Source organism: Mustela erminea, chromosome 8 (genome assembly GCF_009829155.1).
Source record: "Mustela erminea isolate mMusErm1 chromosome 8, mMusErm1.Pri, whole genome shotgun sequence".
Lineage (NCBI taxonomy): Eukaryota > Metazoa > Chordata > Mammalia > Carnivora > Mustelidae > Mustela > Mustela erminea.
This window is the reverse complement of record NC_045621.1, coordinates 23,779,192-23,793,876: the sequence shown is the minus strand read 5'-3', so window position 1 is coordinate 23,793,876 and position 14,685 is coordinate 23,779,192. Positions and strand designations below refer to the sequence as shown.

The window sequence follows — 14,685 nt, the reverse complement described above, 5'->3', positions numbered from 1 at the left end:
AGCCCTGCATCGCATCAGGCTCTCTGCTTAGCAGGGAGCCTGCTTCCTCCTCTCTGTCTGCCTCTCTGCCTACTTGTAGTCTGTCAAATAAATAAATAAAGTCTTTAAAAAAAAAAAAAAAGCTTCTTAAAAAAAAAAAAATACTAGGAGCATCTTTTGTTTTAATATTTGGTCTTTGACCCGAGTTCCTGACACAAGGAACACATGTTCCTGGGTAATAGCAGTCTTTCGTTCTAATTAGGCAACTCTGGGCTCCTGAATGGCTCCAGGGTGAGGGCTGGTCATCAGAAAGGCCAACACATAATTAGAAGCTTAGGATGTTCAGCCTTGCCCCCATTCTCTTGAGAAGCAAGAGAGGCTAAAAATGAGGTTAATGATGAGTCATGCCAACATGATGAAACCCTCATAAAATCCTAAAAGTTTAGGGTTCAGAGAGCTCCCAGGTTGGTGAACACATCTCCATGCTGGGAAGGTGATGGGCCCTAAGTCCATGGGGACAGAATCTTTTTCCAGGACCCTCCCAGACCTGGCCCTATGTATCTCTTCATCTGGATGTTTACTTGTATCCTTTATCATATCCTTTAATAAACTGGTAAATATAAGTTTTGCCCTGAATTCTGTAAACCATTCTAGCAAATAAACCAAATGTTAGCCAAAGTACAGACAAATAATTTGGGCTTGCGATTGGTGTCAGAAGTGGGGAAGGGGGTACGTGTGGGGGCCTGAGAAAAATACTCTTGTAGGACTAAAACCCTGCCCTATGGAATCTATCTTCGAGTACACAGTGTCAGAATTGAGTTGAAGTAGAATACCCATCTGGTGTCATAGAGAATGGTGTGGGGAAAAACTTCCACAGAACTTGTAGACAGAACTGCCAGAAGTGAAGTGTTCTTTGTTAAGGTAAAGGAGACACAAGGGATAAACACAGCAGGGAAGAAATACATGGTAGAAAGAACTGGATTTCTTCCCACATAAAATGGAAAAAAATGAGTTTTTCTTAAAGAACAAAAAAGTCATTCCAACTTTTACTTTTTTAAAATGTTTTTTAACTATTTTATTTTATTTTACTAATTACTGTATAAATGTATATTTTAACTCCTTTAAATAATTTTTGACAATACAGAGTATAAGTAAAGGTATGCTTTTATTCCACTAGGTTTGGGTAAGATCATGATATTTCTTAATTCCTTTATCTACTGAGGTAAAATAATCTAAAAAAAAAAAAAAACCTCTTTTTAAGTCAAGCCTCATATTACTAAATTCCTCAATAAACCCAGAAAACTGCCATCTTGAAATATAGAATATACCTTACCAAAAATTACAAAATTTGTTCTACCTTCAGTAATTTCCTAATAGAAGTGTTATAATTTAGCCACTCCTCTTAGATCTTTAAGTTTTTTATTATTAAGTAACATTTAGAATTTATAATATCATGAGTTATTTACAAATATTAATTCCCTTAAACATCATAACAGCCATGGGAATAGGGTATTTTTTTTTTAGGTTTGAATTAAACAGAGGTTAAATAATTTGTCCAAGATCAAAGGGCTACTGCAAAGAAATAGAAATAAGTAGGTTAAGTAACTTGCTCAAGATCACAGGTTCAGTATGTACTAGAACCACAATCTGAACACAGGCCAGCGATCACTAGCCTTCTTAACCACTAACCTGTAGTGCTTCCCTAAGATTATACTTTTTAACAACAATAAACGTTTCACATAAATCGTGAAAACAGATGAAACAAACACACAGCAACAATGAAGAGTAAGGTACCAAACATTCTGACGTCTCCGATTCCTCCACTGTAAAACAGGTAAGTAGCAAGTACTATATTAAGGAATTTTAACGTGGATCAATTGAGACAATATGTGAGAAGCCTTTAATACTGTGATTGGCTCTACTTCTCAGTAGATGTTCACTGTGATTATTGTTGTATGGGTAGCATCCAAGATTTAAGAACAAATGTTAGCTGATTTACAGTAAAGAGAAACTAGTTCATAAAGCATTATTTTATTTAGCCTATTATTTTGAAGTTTAGACTTTGAGCTAAATGACTTTGCAGTAAGGTAATCAATAAAAAAAAAATATTTACTGTGGCTCTTTGTATAAAAGGTAAAACTTCCGAAATGCAAAAAAAAAAAATTAGTTACTGCACACTACTCCATGCTAAAAGTCATTATTTAAATGAGAAGTCACTTTAGAAATACCCAGCTGAACAAAAATAAATTCATGTAATTATTAAATCACTTATAGTTTAAGATTTCACTTCATTTGGACTAAACCAGTCCCTAAATCTGTGAGTTAAGATTAAGAATTTTCATCATTTTTCTCCTGTTGGCTTCCTTTTAAAAAGAAAAATAGCTAAAGCTCAAGATACCTAACAATAAAAATTGACATCAATAATAATAGTTTCCTAGAATAACAAGAATTTAATATAATCAATCAAGTGTCTACTTTAAATACCTACTAAAATAATACAAATAAACGTATATTTTCTACCAAGCACAAAAGGAAAAAGATATGCTATTTTATATACCAGACAACTGGATTTAAATGACTGCTATACACTCTTCCTAAAAGAAAAAAAAAGCCTCAAAATTACCCCCAAGAAACTGTGATATAGTCATTTATCAATAATTTCTCCCACCTAAATATAGACAGAACATTTGGTGTCTTCTGGAGAATTGCTGGCATTATTATGGTAGTTCCTAACAATATTTTAAATAAAAGAATATTAGGAAGAAAAGATGGAAAATTTTAGAAATAGATAAAATTTTTTGTTTCACCAAGGCTTATGTTGGTTGTTTGCATTTCCTTAAGGATAAAAATGCGAAAATGTAAAGAAAATGCAGATAAGTTCTTTCTACTCCTAGAACACAATTTCTCATGCAGTTGATATTACCAGTTCAAGAAATGTTCAATATTATTAGTAAATCAAGGTAAGTATTATCCAACTTATCACCAATTTGTTAGACCCCTTGAGAAATCTTTGATATGAATCTGGTTTAACATAATAAAATAAAATGATAAAATCTACACAGTAGCAGTGTCAGTTGCAAGAACTGTCTCAGACACCGTGAGTTTGAAAGTTTTATCTAGAACTTCATATTGAGATCAGAAATTTACAGTTACTGTTTCCCTATGGAAAAGGTCTCTCTCTCCCCTCCTCCTGTAGAATTACCCTGTATTTATATAGAAAAAGCCTTCATTCTATATCATAAATCGTATTTCTCATTATGCTTGACACACACTGTTCAAATATACCTATTCCCACCCCTACCCTACCCCACCATACTTTCCAGACATTGCTCTGATGTAATCGGGAAATAGTGCTGTTTGGAAACCAGAAGGCCTAAATCCTTACTCAGGCACTCAGCACCTTGTGGAGAAAAAATGTTCAGAACGAACACTCAGAGTAAATTCAAGCTATTTGATCTCTATTCCCACATGTGACAGCTGGACTCCTTTGTCCTTCTCCCTGCAAGGCTGCCCTAATGCCAAAAATAACAACAATCCTCTTCCAACCACTTCTTCCAGGCTTACTGTCAATAATTAGGTCTCAAGGTCTTACCTCTGTAATGATTAATAGAAACAGGGAAATTAATCAATCTGTCTCTTTCATCATTTCATTCCCAATGTTTAGAACAGACTCTGATACATAATAGAAATTTGGTATATAATTATTGAACAAATGAAGAAAATCAAGGGGGAAGGGTGTGTTTGTCCCAACTGAAAACAATTTATTTTCCTTTCACATATAGATCTAAGTTTCAGCAATCTGACACAATCATGTCCTGTGCCTTGTTGAAATCAATTCTCCTCCTCCTCAGTAATGATCTCATTGGAAAAGAAATGAGATTTTAACTGTATTTTTACTATCCCTTACCCCATATCTAAGACATTCATATGTTGGGGATACCCAAAATGCGTAATGTTCCTTCTCATGTATTCTTTATCAGTTGAAAAGTCCCCAGTACATGGAATCATTTAAGAATAGGCAATAGAGGGCACCTGGGTGGCTCAGTCCATTAAGGCCTCTCCTTAGGCACAGGTCATGATCCTAGAGTCGCTGAATGGAGTCCTGTGTTGTGCTCCCTGCTTAGTGGAGAGTCTACTTCTCCCTCTGACCCTCCCCTCTCCCATGCTTCCTCTCTCTCTCTCTTTCTCTTTCTCTCTCTCTCTCAAATAAATATATTTTTTAAAGAATAAGCAATTTTTTTCTAAATTTGTACTTGTTCAATTTTTCACAAAACCATTTTTTAGATTTTTCAGGAATATCCTCACTCCTCAAAAGGAGAAAAGTATGGAAAATCAGGTTGGACAGCTAAGGAATAGATCTGGGAGATGACTGACTGAAAGCACAGGTTCGGGGTCACTAAGGTCAGGGTTAAAAGTTACTCAGCTTCAGATTTCTGAAGCAAACTAAGAAGGCCAAGTATGTGAGGGAAAAGCAGAAGAGTCAAGAATCCAGTGAGTGTGTTAGGAATATTTCTAAAAAATCAGATGTTTAGGAACTGGGAGAAGAAAGTACATATGAGGATGGCCAGGAGACAAACACGCAAGAGCAAGGAAACCAGTGTCAGGCAAATAAAGCAGGCTGTATTAAAGGGACCGTCTTTTGTACCTCCCAGAAAATGTGAGAGAAGTGAGCTATAAGTGTATCACCAAAGTCACTCTAGGAACTGTTTCTAGCCTCCCTGTTGGCACAGAGTCTGACTGTAAGTAGGAAACTTAGATCACAGGCGTTCACAGAAACCACTGGACAGTCAAGTGAAATTGAATTTAAAGGATAAGGTGACATCAAGTAATACCTAGATTATAAGTGGATACTATATTTTTTAAAAGTTAGCTAAAGAATTATGACTGCACACAATATTTTCACTCAAATCCATGCACTCATTCCTTCAACACATACTATGTAAGTCCTATATGTTGTGCTATTCATAATGAGACACAATCTATGTCATCAAGATCCTTGATGAGAGGTTGGGAGAAATAGACACATCATGGGATTCAACAGGACATATGTGCTCTTATATCATGTATTTAGTACCAAGAAAACAGAAAGGAGGTTTGGTTTACAGATAGGAATTTTTTTAGGTTGCTTGAGTATTCACAAAGAGCGAAAAGGAGGTACCTATATTCCAGCCAATGGAATATTTGCCAAGATATGAACATGTGAAAAGACTTCACCAAATCTAGAACATAGTGTTACAGAGGCAAGGGGGTACAACAGAGCTAGAAAAATAGGCTGGAGCTAGATTGGCAAGAGTCAACTGTGTCTTGAGGCTTTAAAATACAATTAAAGATTTTAATGTAGAAATTTAAAAAGTCATTTTTAGAAAGATTACTATAATGGTAGTAGAGGAGATAAGTTCTATTTGGAGGGACAATTGGAGGAAGAAAGACTAGTAGGAAGCTATTAGGGGAGCTTAGTGACAAATGATGGACTTTGAAATAAATGGCTGCTCAATTCGTTTTGGATATAGAATACACAGTCTTAAGTGATTGACTGAATATAGTAGTAAGTGGTAAAAAGGACTTAAGATTCACAGATCATCTTGGGTAATTACATGGATGATAATGTCACTAACCAAAATGGAAGAAAGAAGAAGGTGAGGGTGGAAGGGAAGGGGATGGTAGAAAAAGGAACTTGGCTTTGCGACCTCCTAAATTTGAGGTGCTCACAAAACATGCAAGTTGGAATGTCCTATTTTATGAGGTACTCTCAGTTAACAGTCATTGCCTTGAGATAATGTCAGTAGTTTTAAGTTGAAGTTGAATTATGGGCATAAATATTGTTAAATATTTTGGGTGCATAAATTTGATAAAATGTTCCATTATTTACTCTTAGGTTGTAAAAACCATTGATAAGAATAAAGCAATATTAAAAAATGAATACGACAATATCAACCTAGTCATTGTCATATAAAAATTGCTGAAATTGTTTAAGATTTAAAGCCTGGGTGGCTCAGTGGGTTAAGCCTCTGCCTTCGACTCAGGTCATGATCTCAGGGTTCTGGGATCAAGCCCTGCATCAGGCTCTCAGCTCAGTGGGGAACCTGCTTCCCCCTTTCTCTCTGCCTGCCTCTCTGCCTACTTGTGGTATCTCTCTCTGCCAAGTAAATAAAATATTAAAAAAAAAAAACCATCAGCACAAGCACAATGTTCACAACCCATTCATCATAAAACTATAAATAGCAAGAAAAAATAAATTATTGGATACCGTTCTACATGTACCAATTTTTAAAAAAGTCTTGGCAAGTTTAAGTGAGGCACCCCACCAAGTAATAGCAGAAATCTCTGGAACCACTGATTAATCATACATCATCAAGTCTTGTCACCTCTAATTACTTAAACTGAATTATGAGTATATGTGTGAATATAATGTAGTTTGAAATACTAAATAAAACAAACATGTATATTGGTATTTGTTCTAAACTATCTTCCCTGACATTCTACATAACAAAGATTAATCTTTGTTTTCAACTTTCATTTCCCTTTCTGTCACACGGTAGGTAATAGGCAATACCAGTATTTAGCTACGCAAGAAAGTGGAGTGAGACATGGTTTCCATATTTACTGGAATATTATCACTACAAAGTCATTTCATGGAATTTGACTTGCCTTATCATAATAATATATTCCAGAAACAGTTTTATGTGAAAAGTAAATGACTTGTTTGGTCCAAAAACTGAAACCTGGATGTCCTAAGGGAGACAAGAATAGTTTTGTTTTTACCAATGTTAGTTAATAGGTGGGATTTTTATACATTGTTGGCACTACAAATAATTGCTATATATAATTATAATATGTCCAACAATGCCTTCTTGTAAGTAACTGTGGTTATTACTATGGGTCTAGATATTTAAAACAGAATGAAAAACTGTTATAGTCCCAGAAGGGCAACTGTCTTCTCTCTGAGTATATGAAACACCAGAATTGAAAATGCTTTGTGCATCATCTGTGACCAATGAGAAGACCTTTCCATAATTTTAGCTGTAAGTTGACCCAAAAAACAAATCAGAATGCCTTCTGGAAGATGACAGCTGCTCAACAAACCCAAAGTGTCTAAACAACGTTGGTTTAAACCTAAAGACAGATACATGCAAGGGCACTAAAGACAATCTAAAATAAATTGAAAATCTAATCTCCTAATTAGATGATATATTTATTCATGAAACACACCCAAGAAGAGAAACACGTCATTAAAATGCATGTTTACATTTACTGTAAATTCATGTACCTCTTCCTTCTTAAAAGGTAATGGCATAAATATTATCATTATTTAATGGAAGTTAACCAAACACCTTATTATGTTGATAGTAAACTATAAAACCAACAGAATATATCTTCATAGTATAAAAAGTGTTTTAAATTATTCTGTACACTACTTATAAGTAATGATTACACACATTTTTATCTGTATATAATTATTATCCTCTTAAGGAGAATTTGCGTGAAGCTTCAAGAAACTGCAAGTTCTTTGCCTGTTTGGAGAATACAAACATCATACCAATTACAGTACCATTTAAATTTATTTTAAATATATGTTATAAAATACCAGTTAAATTTATAGTTATAAAAATGATTAAATATTTAATTTGAAAACTGATGTTTTAAAATATAACTAGCAGTTTCTTATAAGCCCATATAATTTATATCCAAATCAATAAGAGAAATTAAGCTTTATATTGACCTATATTTAAAAATTGCACTTTTAAATGTCTCCTTTTTTGATTAGAAGTTATTTAGTCCTTTGTTTCTGGTGTCTGCTTCCATGGAACGGCATGGAATAGTACTAACATGAGCCTAACCACTTGCCAGATGGTACACACAGTTGTGACTGCGACACTTTAAGAGGTCTCATCCAAATCTAAGCCTACTTGCAAGTTTAATAGTCATACCAAACATAAAATGCCCAGCTCCAGATTCCAAAGCTTCCCTTCCCTTAGCTTTTCCCTTAAAAATTAATGGTCGCTGTATCCTCATTGGCTCTGACCAAAAATCTTGGACTCGTCTTTATTTTATTTTTTTAATTTATTTTTTATTTATTTTCAGCATAACAGTATTCATTTTGGACTCATCTTTAAATCTCCTCTCTCATACTACATCCAGCCTATCAGAAAATCCTGTTGCTTTCTCATAAAAAAAAAATAAAAATCTTACTATTTAGCCTCTATGCCATTGTCATCCTAGCCCAGAAAATCTTCATAACTCTCTTCAATAAATGAAATAGTTTCTTTTATTTTTTAAGATTTTATTTATTTATTTGACAGACAGAGATCACAAGTAGGCAGAGAAGCAGGCAGAGAGAGAGGAGGAAGCAGGCTCCCTGCTGAGCAGAGAGCCGGATGCAGGGCTCTATCCCAGGACCCTGGGATCATGACCTGAGCCAAAGGCAGAGGCTTTAACCCACTGAGCCACCCAGATGCCCCTAAATGAAATAGTTCCTAACCACTCTGCCAGCTTCTATCTATCCTAGCTCCTATGGCAGTCTAATTTATACACAGCCGTCATAGTGATCTTGTTATGTAAATCAAATCAGGTAATTCTTCTCATAATCCTCTAACAGATTTCCAGCATTCTCAGAATAAAATTCAATATTCTCTTTACTATCACCTAGAAGTCCCTTAAGTCAAACCCTTTTTGGTTCCCACGTACCTAACTTTATTTTCTCCTCCCCCTTTCTAAGCTTTCCTACTCTGTTTATTTTAATCTCCTTGCTAGAACATTTTGGACATCTTCTCATCTTAAGGGCTTTGCATTTGCTGTTCCCCCAACTCTAATTTCCATCCTTAGTTCTCTGTATTTCTTACATCCTCACTTACTTCAGGTTTCCATTATATGTCACCATCTCAGAACAACCTTGGCTTCTCTCTTTAAACCTGATTTAAAACCACCCTGCACTCTGTTTCCCTGGGTTCTGCTTTATGTTTTTCTCCAGCGCTTATGGCCATCAAACATACTATAGCATAGATGTGTTCATTATTGGTTTGTTACCTGTTTCTTACAACAGATATAAGCTCCCTGGGAACAGATTTTTGTGTATTTAATTAATAGCCCACAATAGTGCCTGACAAATGCTCAATAATTTTTCTTGAATGAATAAATATGAAAGTACTATCTGTCTTTTTAAATTTTATTTCATCCGTCTTACATAGCCTAACTCATCTGTTTTCACAGAAATATAGTGCATTGGTCAAGGCAATTAAAGCAGTACCGTAGACAAAGCTAGATGAAGGTCGGGAACTCACCAGGCAACAAACGAATCAAGAACACATGTTCCTTCTAGCATGTGACTCATCACTTTCAAAGTCCTTTGATTCCAGGTAGGGAAATGAGGATGGAGACAGCATAATACCAGTGGAAGCTGTAGGGTTTGGATCTGGAAGTGGTGTACACTGGCTTTGGTCAGAACTGGTATCACATAGCTTAGCTTGTGATACCAATTGTGATAGTTCAGAAGGCTGGGAGATATAATCTTCCAATGGGCCCAAGGAAGAGAAAACTGGGGTGGTGAGCATCTAGCCAGTCTCTGCCACAGATAAACTAGAAAAGCACTGACATTTCATGGTTTTTTTTGGTTTTTTGGGTGTTTTTTTTTTTACTTTTATAAAATACTTTAAAATTTATGCAACATGGCATGCCTCTGGAGAACCATGATGAAAACAGAGTAGAATGACAGGATCGAGCATGACTGGAGAAATGAAGAGAGAAGTATTAGTTACATTTTTTTAAGAACTGTCTCTCTGAGTAGGTGACATTTGAGTTGACATATTAGAAAGGAAAAAGTCAGATACAAAAATGAGAGATGTAACAACACAAGTAGAGGGAAGAACTAGTAGTATACAGCCCCGGGGCAGGAGTAATGTGGCATGTTTGCAGAATAGTGAGAAGACTGAGGAAGCAGAGGGTACTGGGTAGGGAGTGTGAGGGAGTGTCTGGCCAGAGATAGGCAGGAGAAACTTGCAAGGCCTGGTATGCCACAGGATGAAGTTTGGATTTTATTTTAAAATAAGAGGAAGACATTATTGTGTTTAAAGAAGGGAATCCTGTAGTCTGATTTGTATTTTTAAAAGACCTGTTTGGTTATTGTGAAGTGAGTGAATTATTATAGGGTAAGGTAGGGCAAATTAGTAGGCTTTTGCAATAGTGTGAGAGATAGGGAAAATATGTAAATGTATTCTGGAGGAAGGTTCCATCAGACTTACTGGTAGATTTAATGGTGGCAAATGCCTTGTGGGAGAATGAGCAATCCCAATGACTCCTAGGACTTTAGCTTGAGTAAATTCACAGAAGTTCACATTTTGCTTTTACAAAAATGAGAAAATTAGAAGACCAGGTTTTCTGGTAGGAAAAAAAAAAAAGAGAGAGAGAGAGAATTCTTTCTGGGCATGAAAATTTGGAGAAATTTATTAGATGCCCAAGTTCAGGGGAGAAGTCAATAGTAGAGATATCACCCTGAGGATGATCACCATATGGGGAAGTATTTATAGCCTGAGTATGGGAGAAGCCACCTGGGGAAGTGCAGCAGCGAGAAGCAGCAGCTGCAGGGGTGAGCCAGGAAGGAGAGGAGGGAGGCTGAATCCATCAATCAGAAGTCTGGCAGAAGAGGAAGAGCCCCCTGAAGATGCTGAGCAGGCCAGCTTGGGAGTCAGCAGGACCATACAAATAATGGGGTCAGGAGAAGAAAAGCAGGTGTGGGAGGTTGATTTGACTGAACCTGAGAGGTAAAGAAAAGAAAGTTAAGTGGCACTCGTGGTGGGCACGGAAAGAGCAAATGACTGACAAAAGTAGTTTCAGGGCCGAGGAAAGAAAGGAAACTCCAGAAACTCCACTGGAGGAAAGAACAGAAAGAACAAGTAGAGGATGTTAGTTCCTTCATCACTGCTGCCAACGTTTTTGGTGGAAATGAGCAGAGCAGCTTCTGAGGAAACAGCATAGGTGTGGTGGAGGCTTGTCTGGCTAAAAGAAAAAAAATGTTTTTAACTAATGGAAGGTACTGAAGGCCATTTTCTATGCTGAAAGGAAGCATCCTTTGAAAGTAGGAAAAAGACATCTACCTAAATCAGAACTTAAAAACTCTCTTAACTAATCTGATTTAAAATCCTTCTGATTCTTCAACCTGTGGAATTGCACTCTATAGAAATGCAAATTAGGTAAGACATTAAAAAAATTTAATTATCTGGAATTTAATATGCATTTATTTTATTTTGACCTTGTTAGAAAAACAGTAAAAATACATTTTTAAAAATCTGGTTTTCCAAGGAAAGAACATATAATTAATCTGCATATAAATACAATCTAATTAATTATTTTAATATTTAAGTTTAAAGCAATTATCAAGGGAGAAAAAGGATACTGGCCAAATTCATATCTAATTTAGTTGTATGTTACTGGCGAACTTGTATGCCTGATTGTAAAAATAGATACTATTTCCTCAGTTTCCTCAGTATTTTTCTTTAAAATAATTTCATGGCTTCTTTACTATTTAGGAGTTTGCTTTTGAGTAACCAGACCTGATACAAATTCTTTCTCCATGACTCTCAAAATCTCTAAGGCTTGTGTGTGTGTGTGTGTGTGTGTGTGAGAGAGAGAGAGAGAGAGAAAGAAAGAGAATTGGGAAAATAATAAATGCCTTAAAGAAATGCAAAGTTAAAGATAGCATGTATAAATCAGCTGAATTCTAACAATTATAGATGCTTATTGTTATTACGATACCCTTATTATCATCATCATCATCATCATCATTGTTATTTTGATTAAGAAGTCTATACACCACAGAGGAAGAATTTAATATCTGTTGATGGTAACTGACAAAAACAAATAAATAGTTACTTGTAAAACAAAACCTTTTTCTTTACTCCTTAAAGAAATATATCAAGGAGACAATAAACATTTTATTACAGAACCATATAGTACTAAAACTTTTGTGTGTACGTGGGGGTAGGGCATGAGTGATTTGGTTTTGAAAGTAATAGAAAATATGAAATTATTTGAGCAACACTAAAAGTTTATAACTGAATTTTATATTATGGCTAGTTAATGGTTGGTAGTCTAGAATGACAGTATAAAGATAGAAGAATAAAATGGTGGGAATAGAAGCAAGTATGTGACAATGAAGAAATGGTGGTATAAGGAAGTAGCAACTGAGACAAACTGAAAATGAAGGCAGGCAAGAAAAGGCACAGATTAAAAAAAAAAAAAAAAATGAAAAGGCTCAGGTAAATGAGTTGTCCCAAAGTCACAGCTTAATCTTCTTTTGAGGTATGTTACTCTAGAAGACTGGTGATTATTCTTTCTACTAGTGATTGATTTTTCTCTTCTTTACTGCCTAGCTTATAATGTTAGTCTTCTCTCCTAATGGGCTATCTAGTGAAGACTGTGGCAGAGAAATTATTTCCTGGGTTGCAGTAGTAGTTACCAGGGAAGCTGTCTTTCCAAAAGCTGGAAATAAAGCTGAAATTCAGATTTTGTCTTTTACTAAAAGTTAAATATTTCACTCCTTCTCGTCTCTTCATTTTCATTTAATAGAAGTTTTTCCCTTAACCTCCACTTAATGGTTGGATTGACCAACATTTCTTATTTTCTCTGTAAAACACACTAGTTGTGCTCATCGCACTTACCTATTCAGAGCTCTCAGACCATGCCCAAGTAGACCATCACAGGCTACTCCCACCAGCTAAGATCCTTGATGACAGAGAGTTCCAAGGAGTGTGTCATTAACCCTCCTTATAAGTCAGTCATGTTTGCTATTGTAATGTAATTAAAGATCAATCAAGGTGATGAAATAGTGTGATAAGAAGAACTGCTGTCCATGAAAATTAAAGGCATGCTACAGAAAGGTGAGAGGACCATCTTCGAGTGTCTCAAGTTCTTGATACAGATCAAGGAAATCACAAAATTGAAACTGAAAATGTAAATGATACATTATTGGTATAGCTTATGCAAGAAATATGGTGTAGCATTCCAATCAATAGTCACTTAATCAAAGAAAAAGCCATGGCTTTACATCAAAAGACTGGCATTGGAATGCAAATGCACTGTTTTAAGTCCAAGTAGAATACTTAAGATATGAATGTGTCATTTTTATGACTTCCTTTACTAATAGACACTTTCAATTCATTAACTTACTGATTTTGATCAGGGCAGATAGAATCACATCTGCTGTGCTCTTAAGTAAGATAACACAGACAATAAATATTCTTGCTACATGGAAATAATCAAACACATAGGATTTAGAAAATAAGTAACACACCCAGTCATTGGGAGCAGAGAAAAGTTTGCAAAAGAAAAAAAAAAAATACTCAGCACAGGTTAATGTATGTAAGTTATTAGAGTTGGTCAGCATTTTATTCTGAGACATTTGTCCTCGTTAAATATAATAGGAGCAATTACATTATGTTTCCCACATATTATTCATAAACCTAAAATTTCTTGAAGATCGATGGCATAAAGTTGGGAATATATGAACAAAGGTAAGAAAATAATATTACTGCCTAAACCATAATCAAAATGATATATCCATGATCATATATAAAAGCTACTTCCTAAAATTTTAATATACCACAGAACTATATGATAGAATATATGTATGGATTTGTCTATATTAATATTTTTCTTGAAAACTGAATACTAGTAAAAATTTTATGACTTAAAATAAGTTTCCTATGAATATAAATATGCAGATTTATAAAATAATGCATTTTAATAAATACCAAGTAATAAGTTTTGTCTTTATACTGATGTGATTATAGTTCACGAAACTACAGTCTTCAAAAAAAAACCAAAATAAATTACTTGTTAATGAGGAAAAAACATATATTGATAAAATAATCAAATGAAATGCATAGTTGCTGAGATCCCATCTTTAAAAGAAATCCTACAAACCTCTCTGGAAACCATCTGTGCTTTATTCTAAGCCTAAACTACAACCTCTACAATAAATACACACAATAGTGCACTTGGTCTGTACTGCCACCAAGTGCCTAAACCAATTAGTTTAAAGATTCTTGACACAGCTATAAGCAGATTCTTTTGTTGTTATGAGTAGCAATTTGGAAGCAGGCTAAGAGCAAACCACTCTGATCATGAATGGCTATAAGAGCAACACAATTTAGACATGACAATAGAATCTCAAAGGCATTAATAAAAGAATCAGAACCAAGATAAATAATCCTACCAGCTCACTGGAAGTTCATGAAGTCTAAAAATGTTATTCAGCTTGTAGTCAAATTTTGCTGGACCAATGTTTTCTTTACATAAATACAGGTTTGGATTTTGTTGCATATCTGTGGGAAATTCTGAATCCTAGAGGAAAAAGAAAAAGCAAGAGCTATATGTAAAATAGCCATATCACTGCACACATTAATACCATATTATTTAATACTAAATTACAACATAAATATTACTATTATATTCCCTCAGGAGTTACCTTAAGTCCTTCATTTCCTATTTAAGTTTTGAGAAAGCATGCAAAAAAGATAAAATGTTAAATAAGGCACATATCTATTTGCATAAGTCTAAACTGCATGCTACATGGAAAAATTATTTAAAAACAGCCCCTATTAAATTACAATGAAGTACAACATGGTATTGTCTTATATTATTGGTCAGTTGTCCTTTTTCAATAAGTTTCCATCCCCAACAGTAATGTCAGCAAATCTGTGATTATTCTTATAT

General features: G+C 34.8%; 1 protein-coding gene across 2 annotated transcripts in view; it reads right to left on the bottom strand.

The window, feature by feature from the left end:
- SPAG16 (sperm associated antigen 16) overlaps positions 1-14,685 on the bottom strand; it is a 1,029,828-nt gene that overhangs the window by 864,147 nt on the left and 150,996 nt on the right. For both annotated transcript variants that reach the window (XM_032354709.1, XM_032354710.1), the window contains exon 10: positions 14,186-14,313. In XM_032354709.1, coding sequence (XP_032210600.1) covers positions 14,186-14,313 — 128 coding nt within the window. The remainder of the gene's footprint in view (positions 1-14,185; positions 14,314-14,685) is intronic.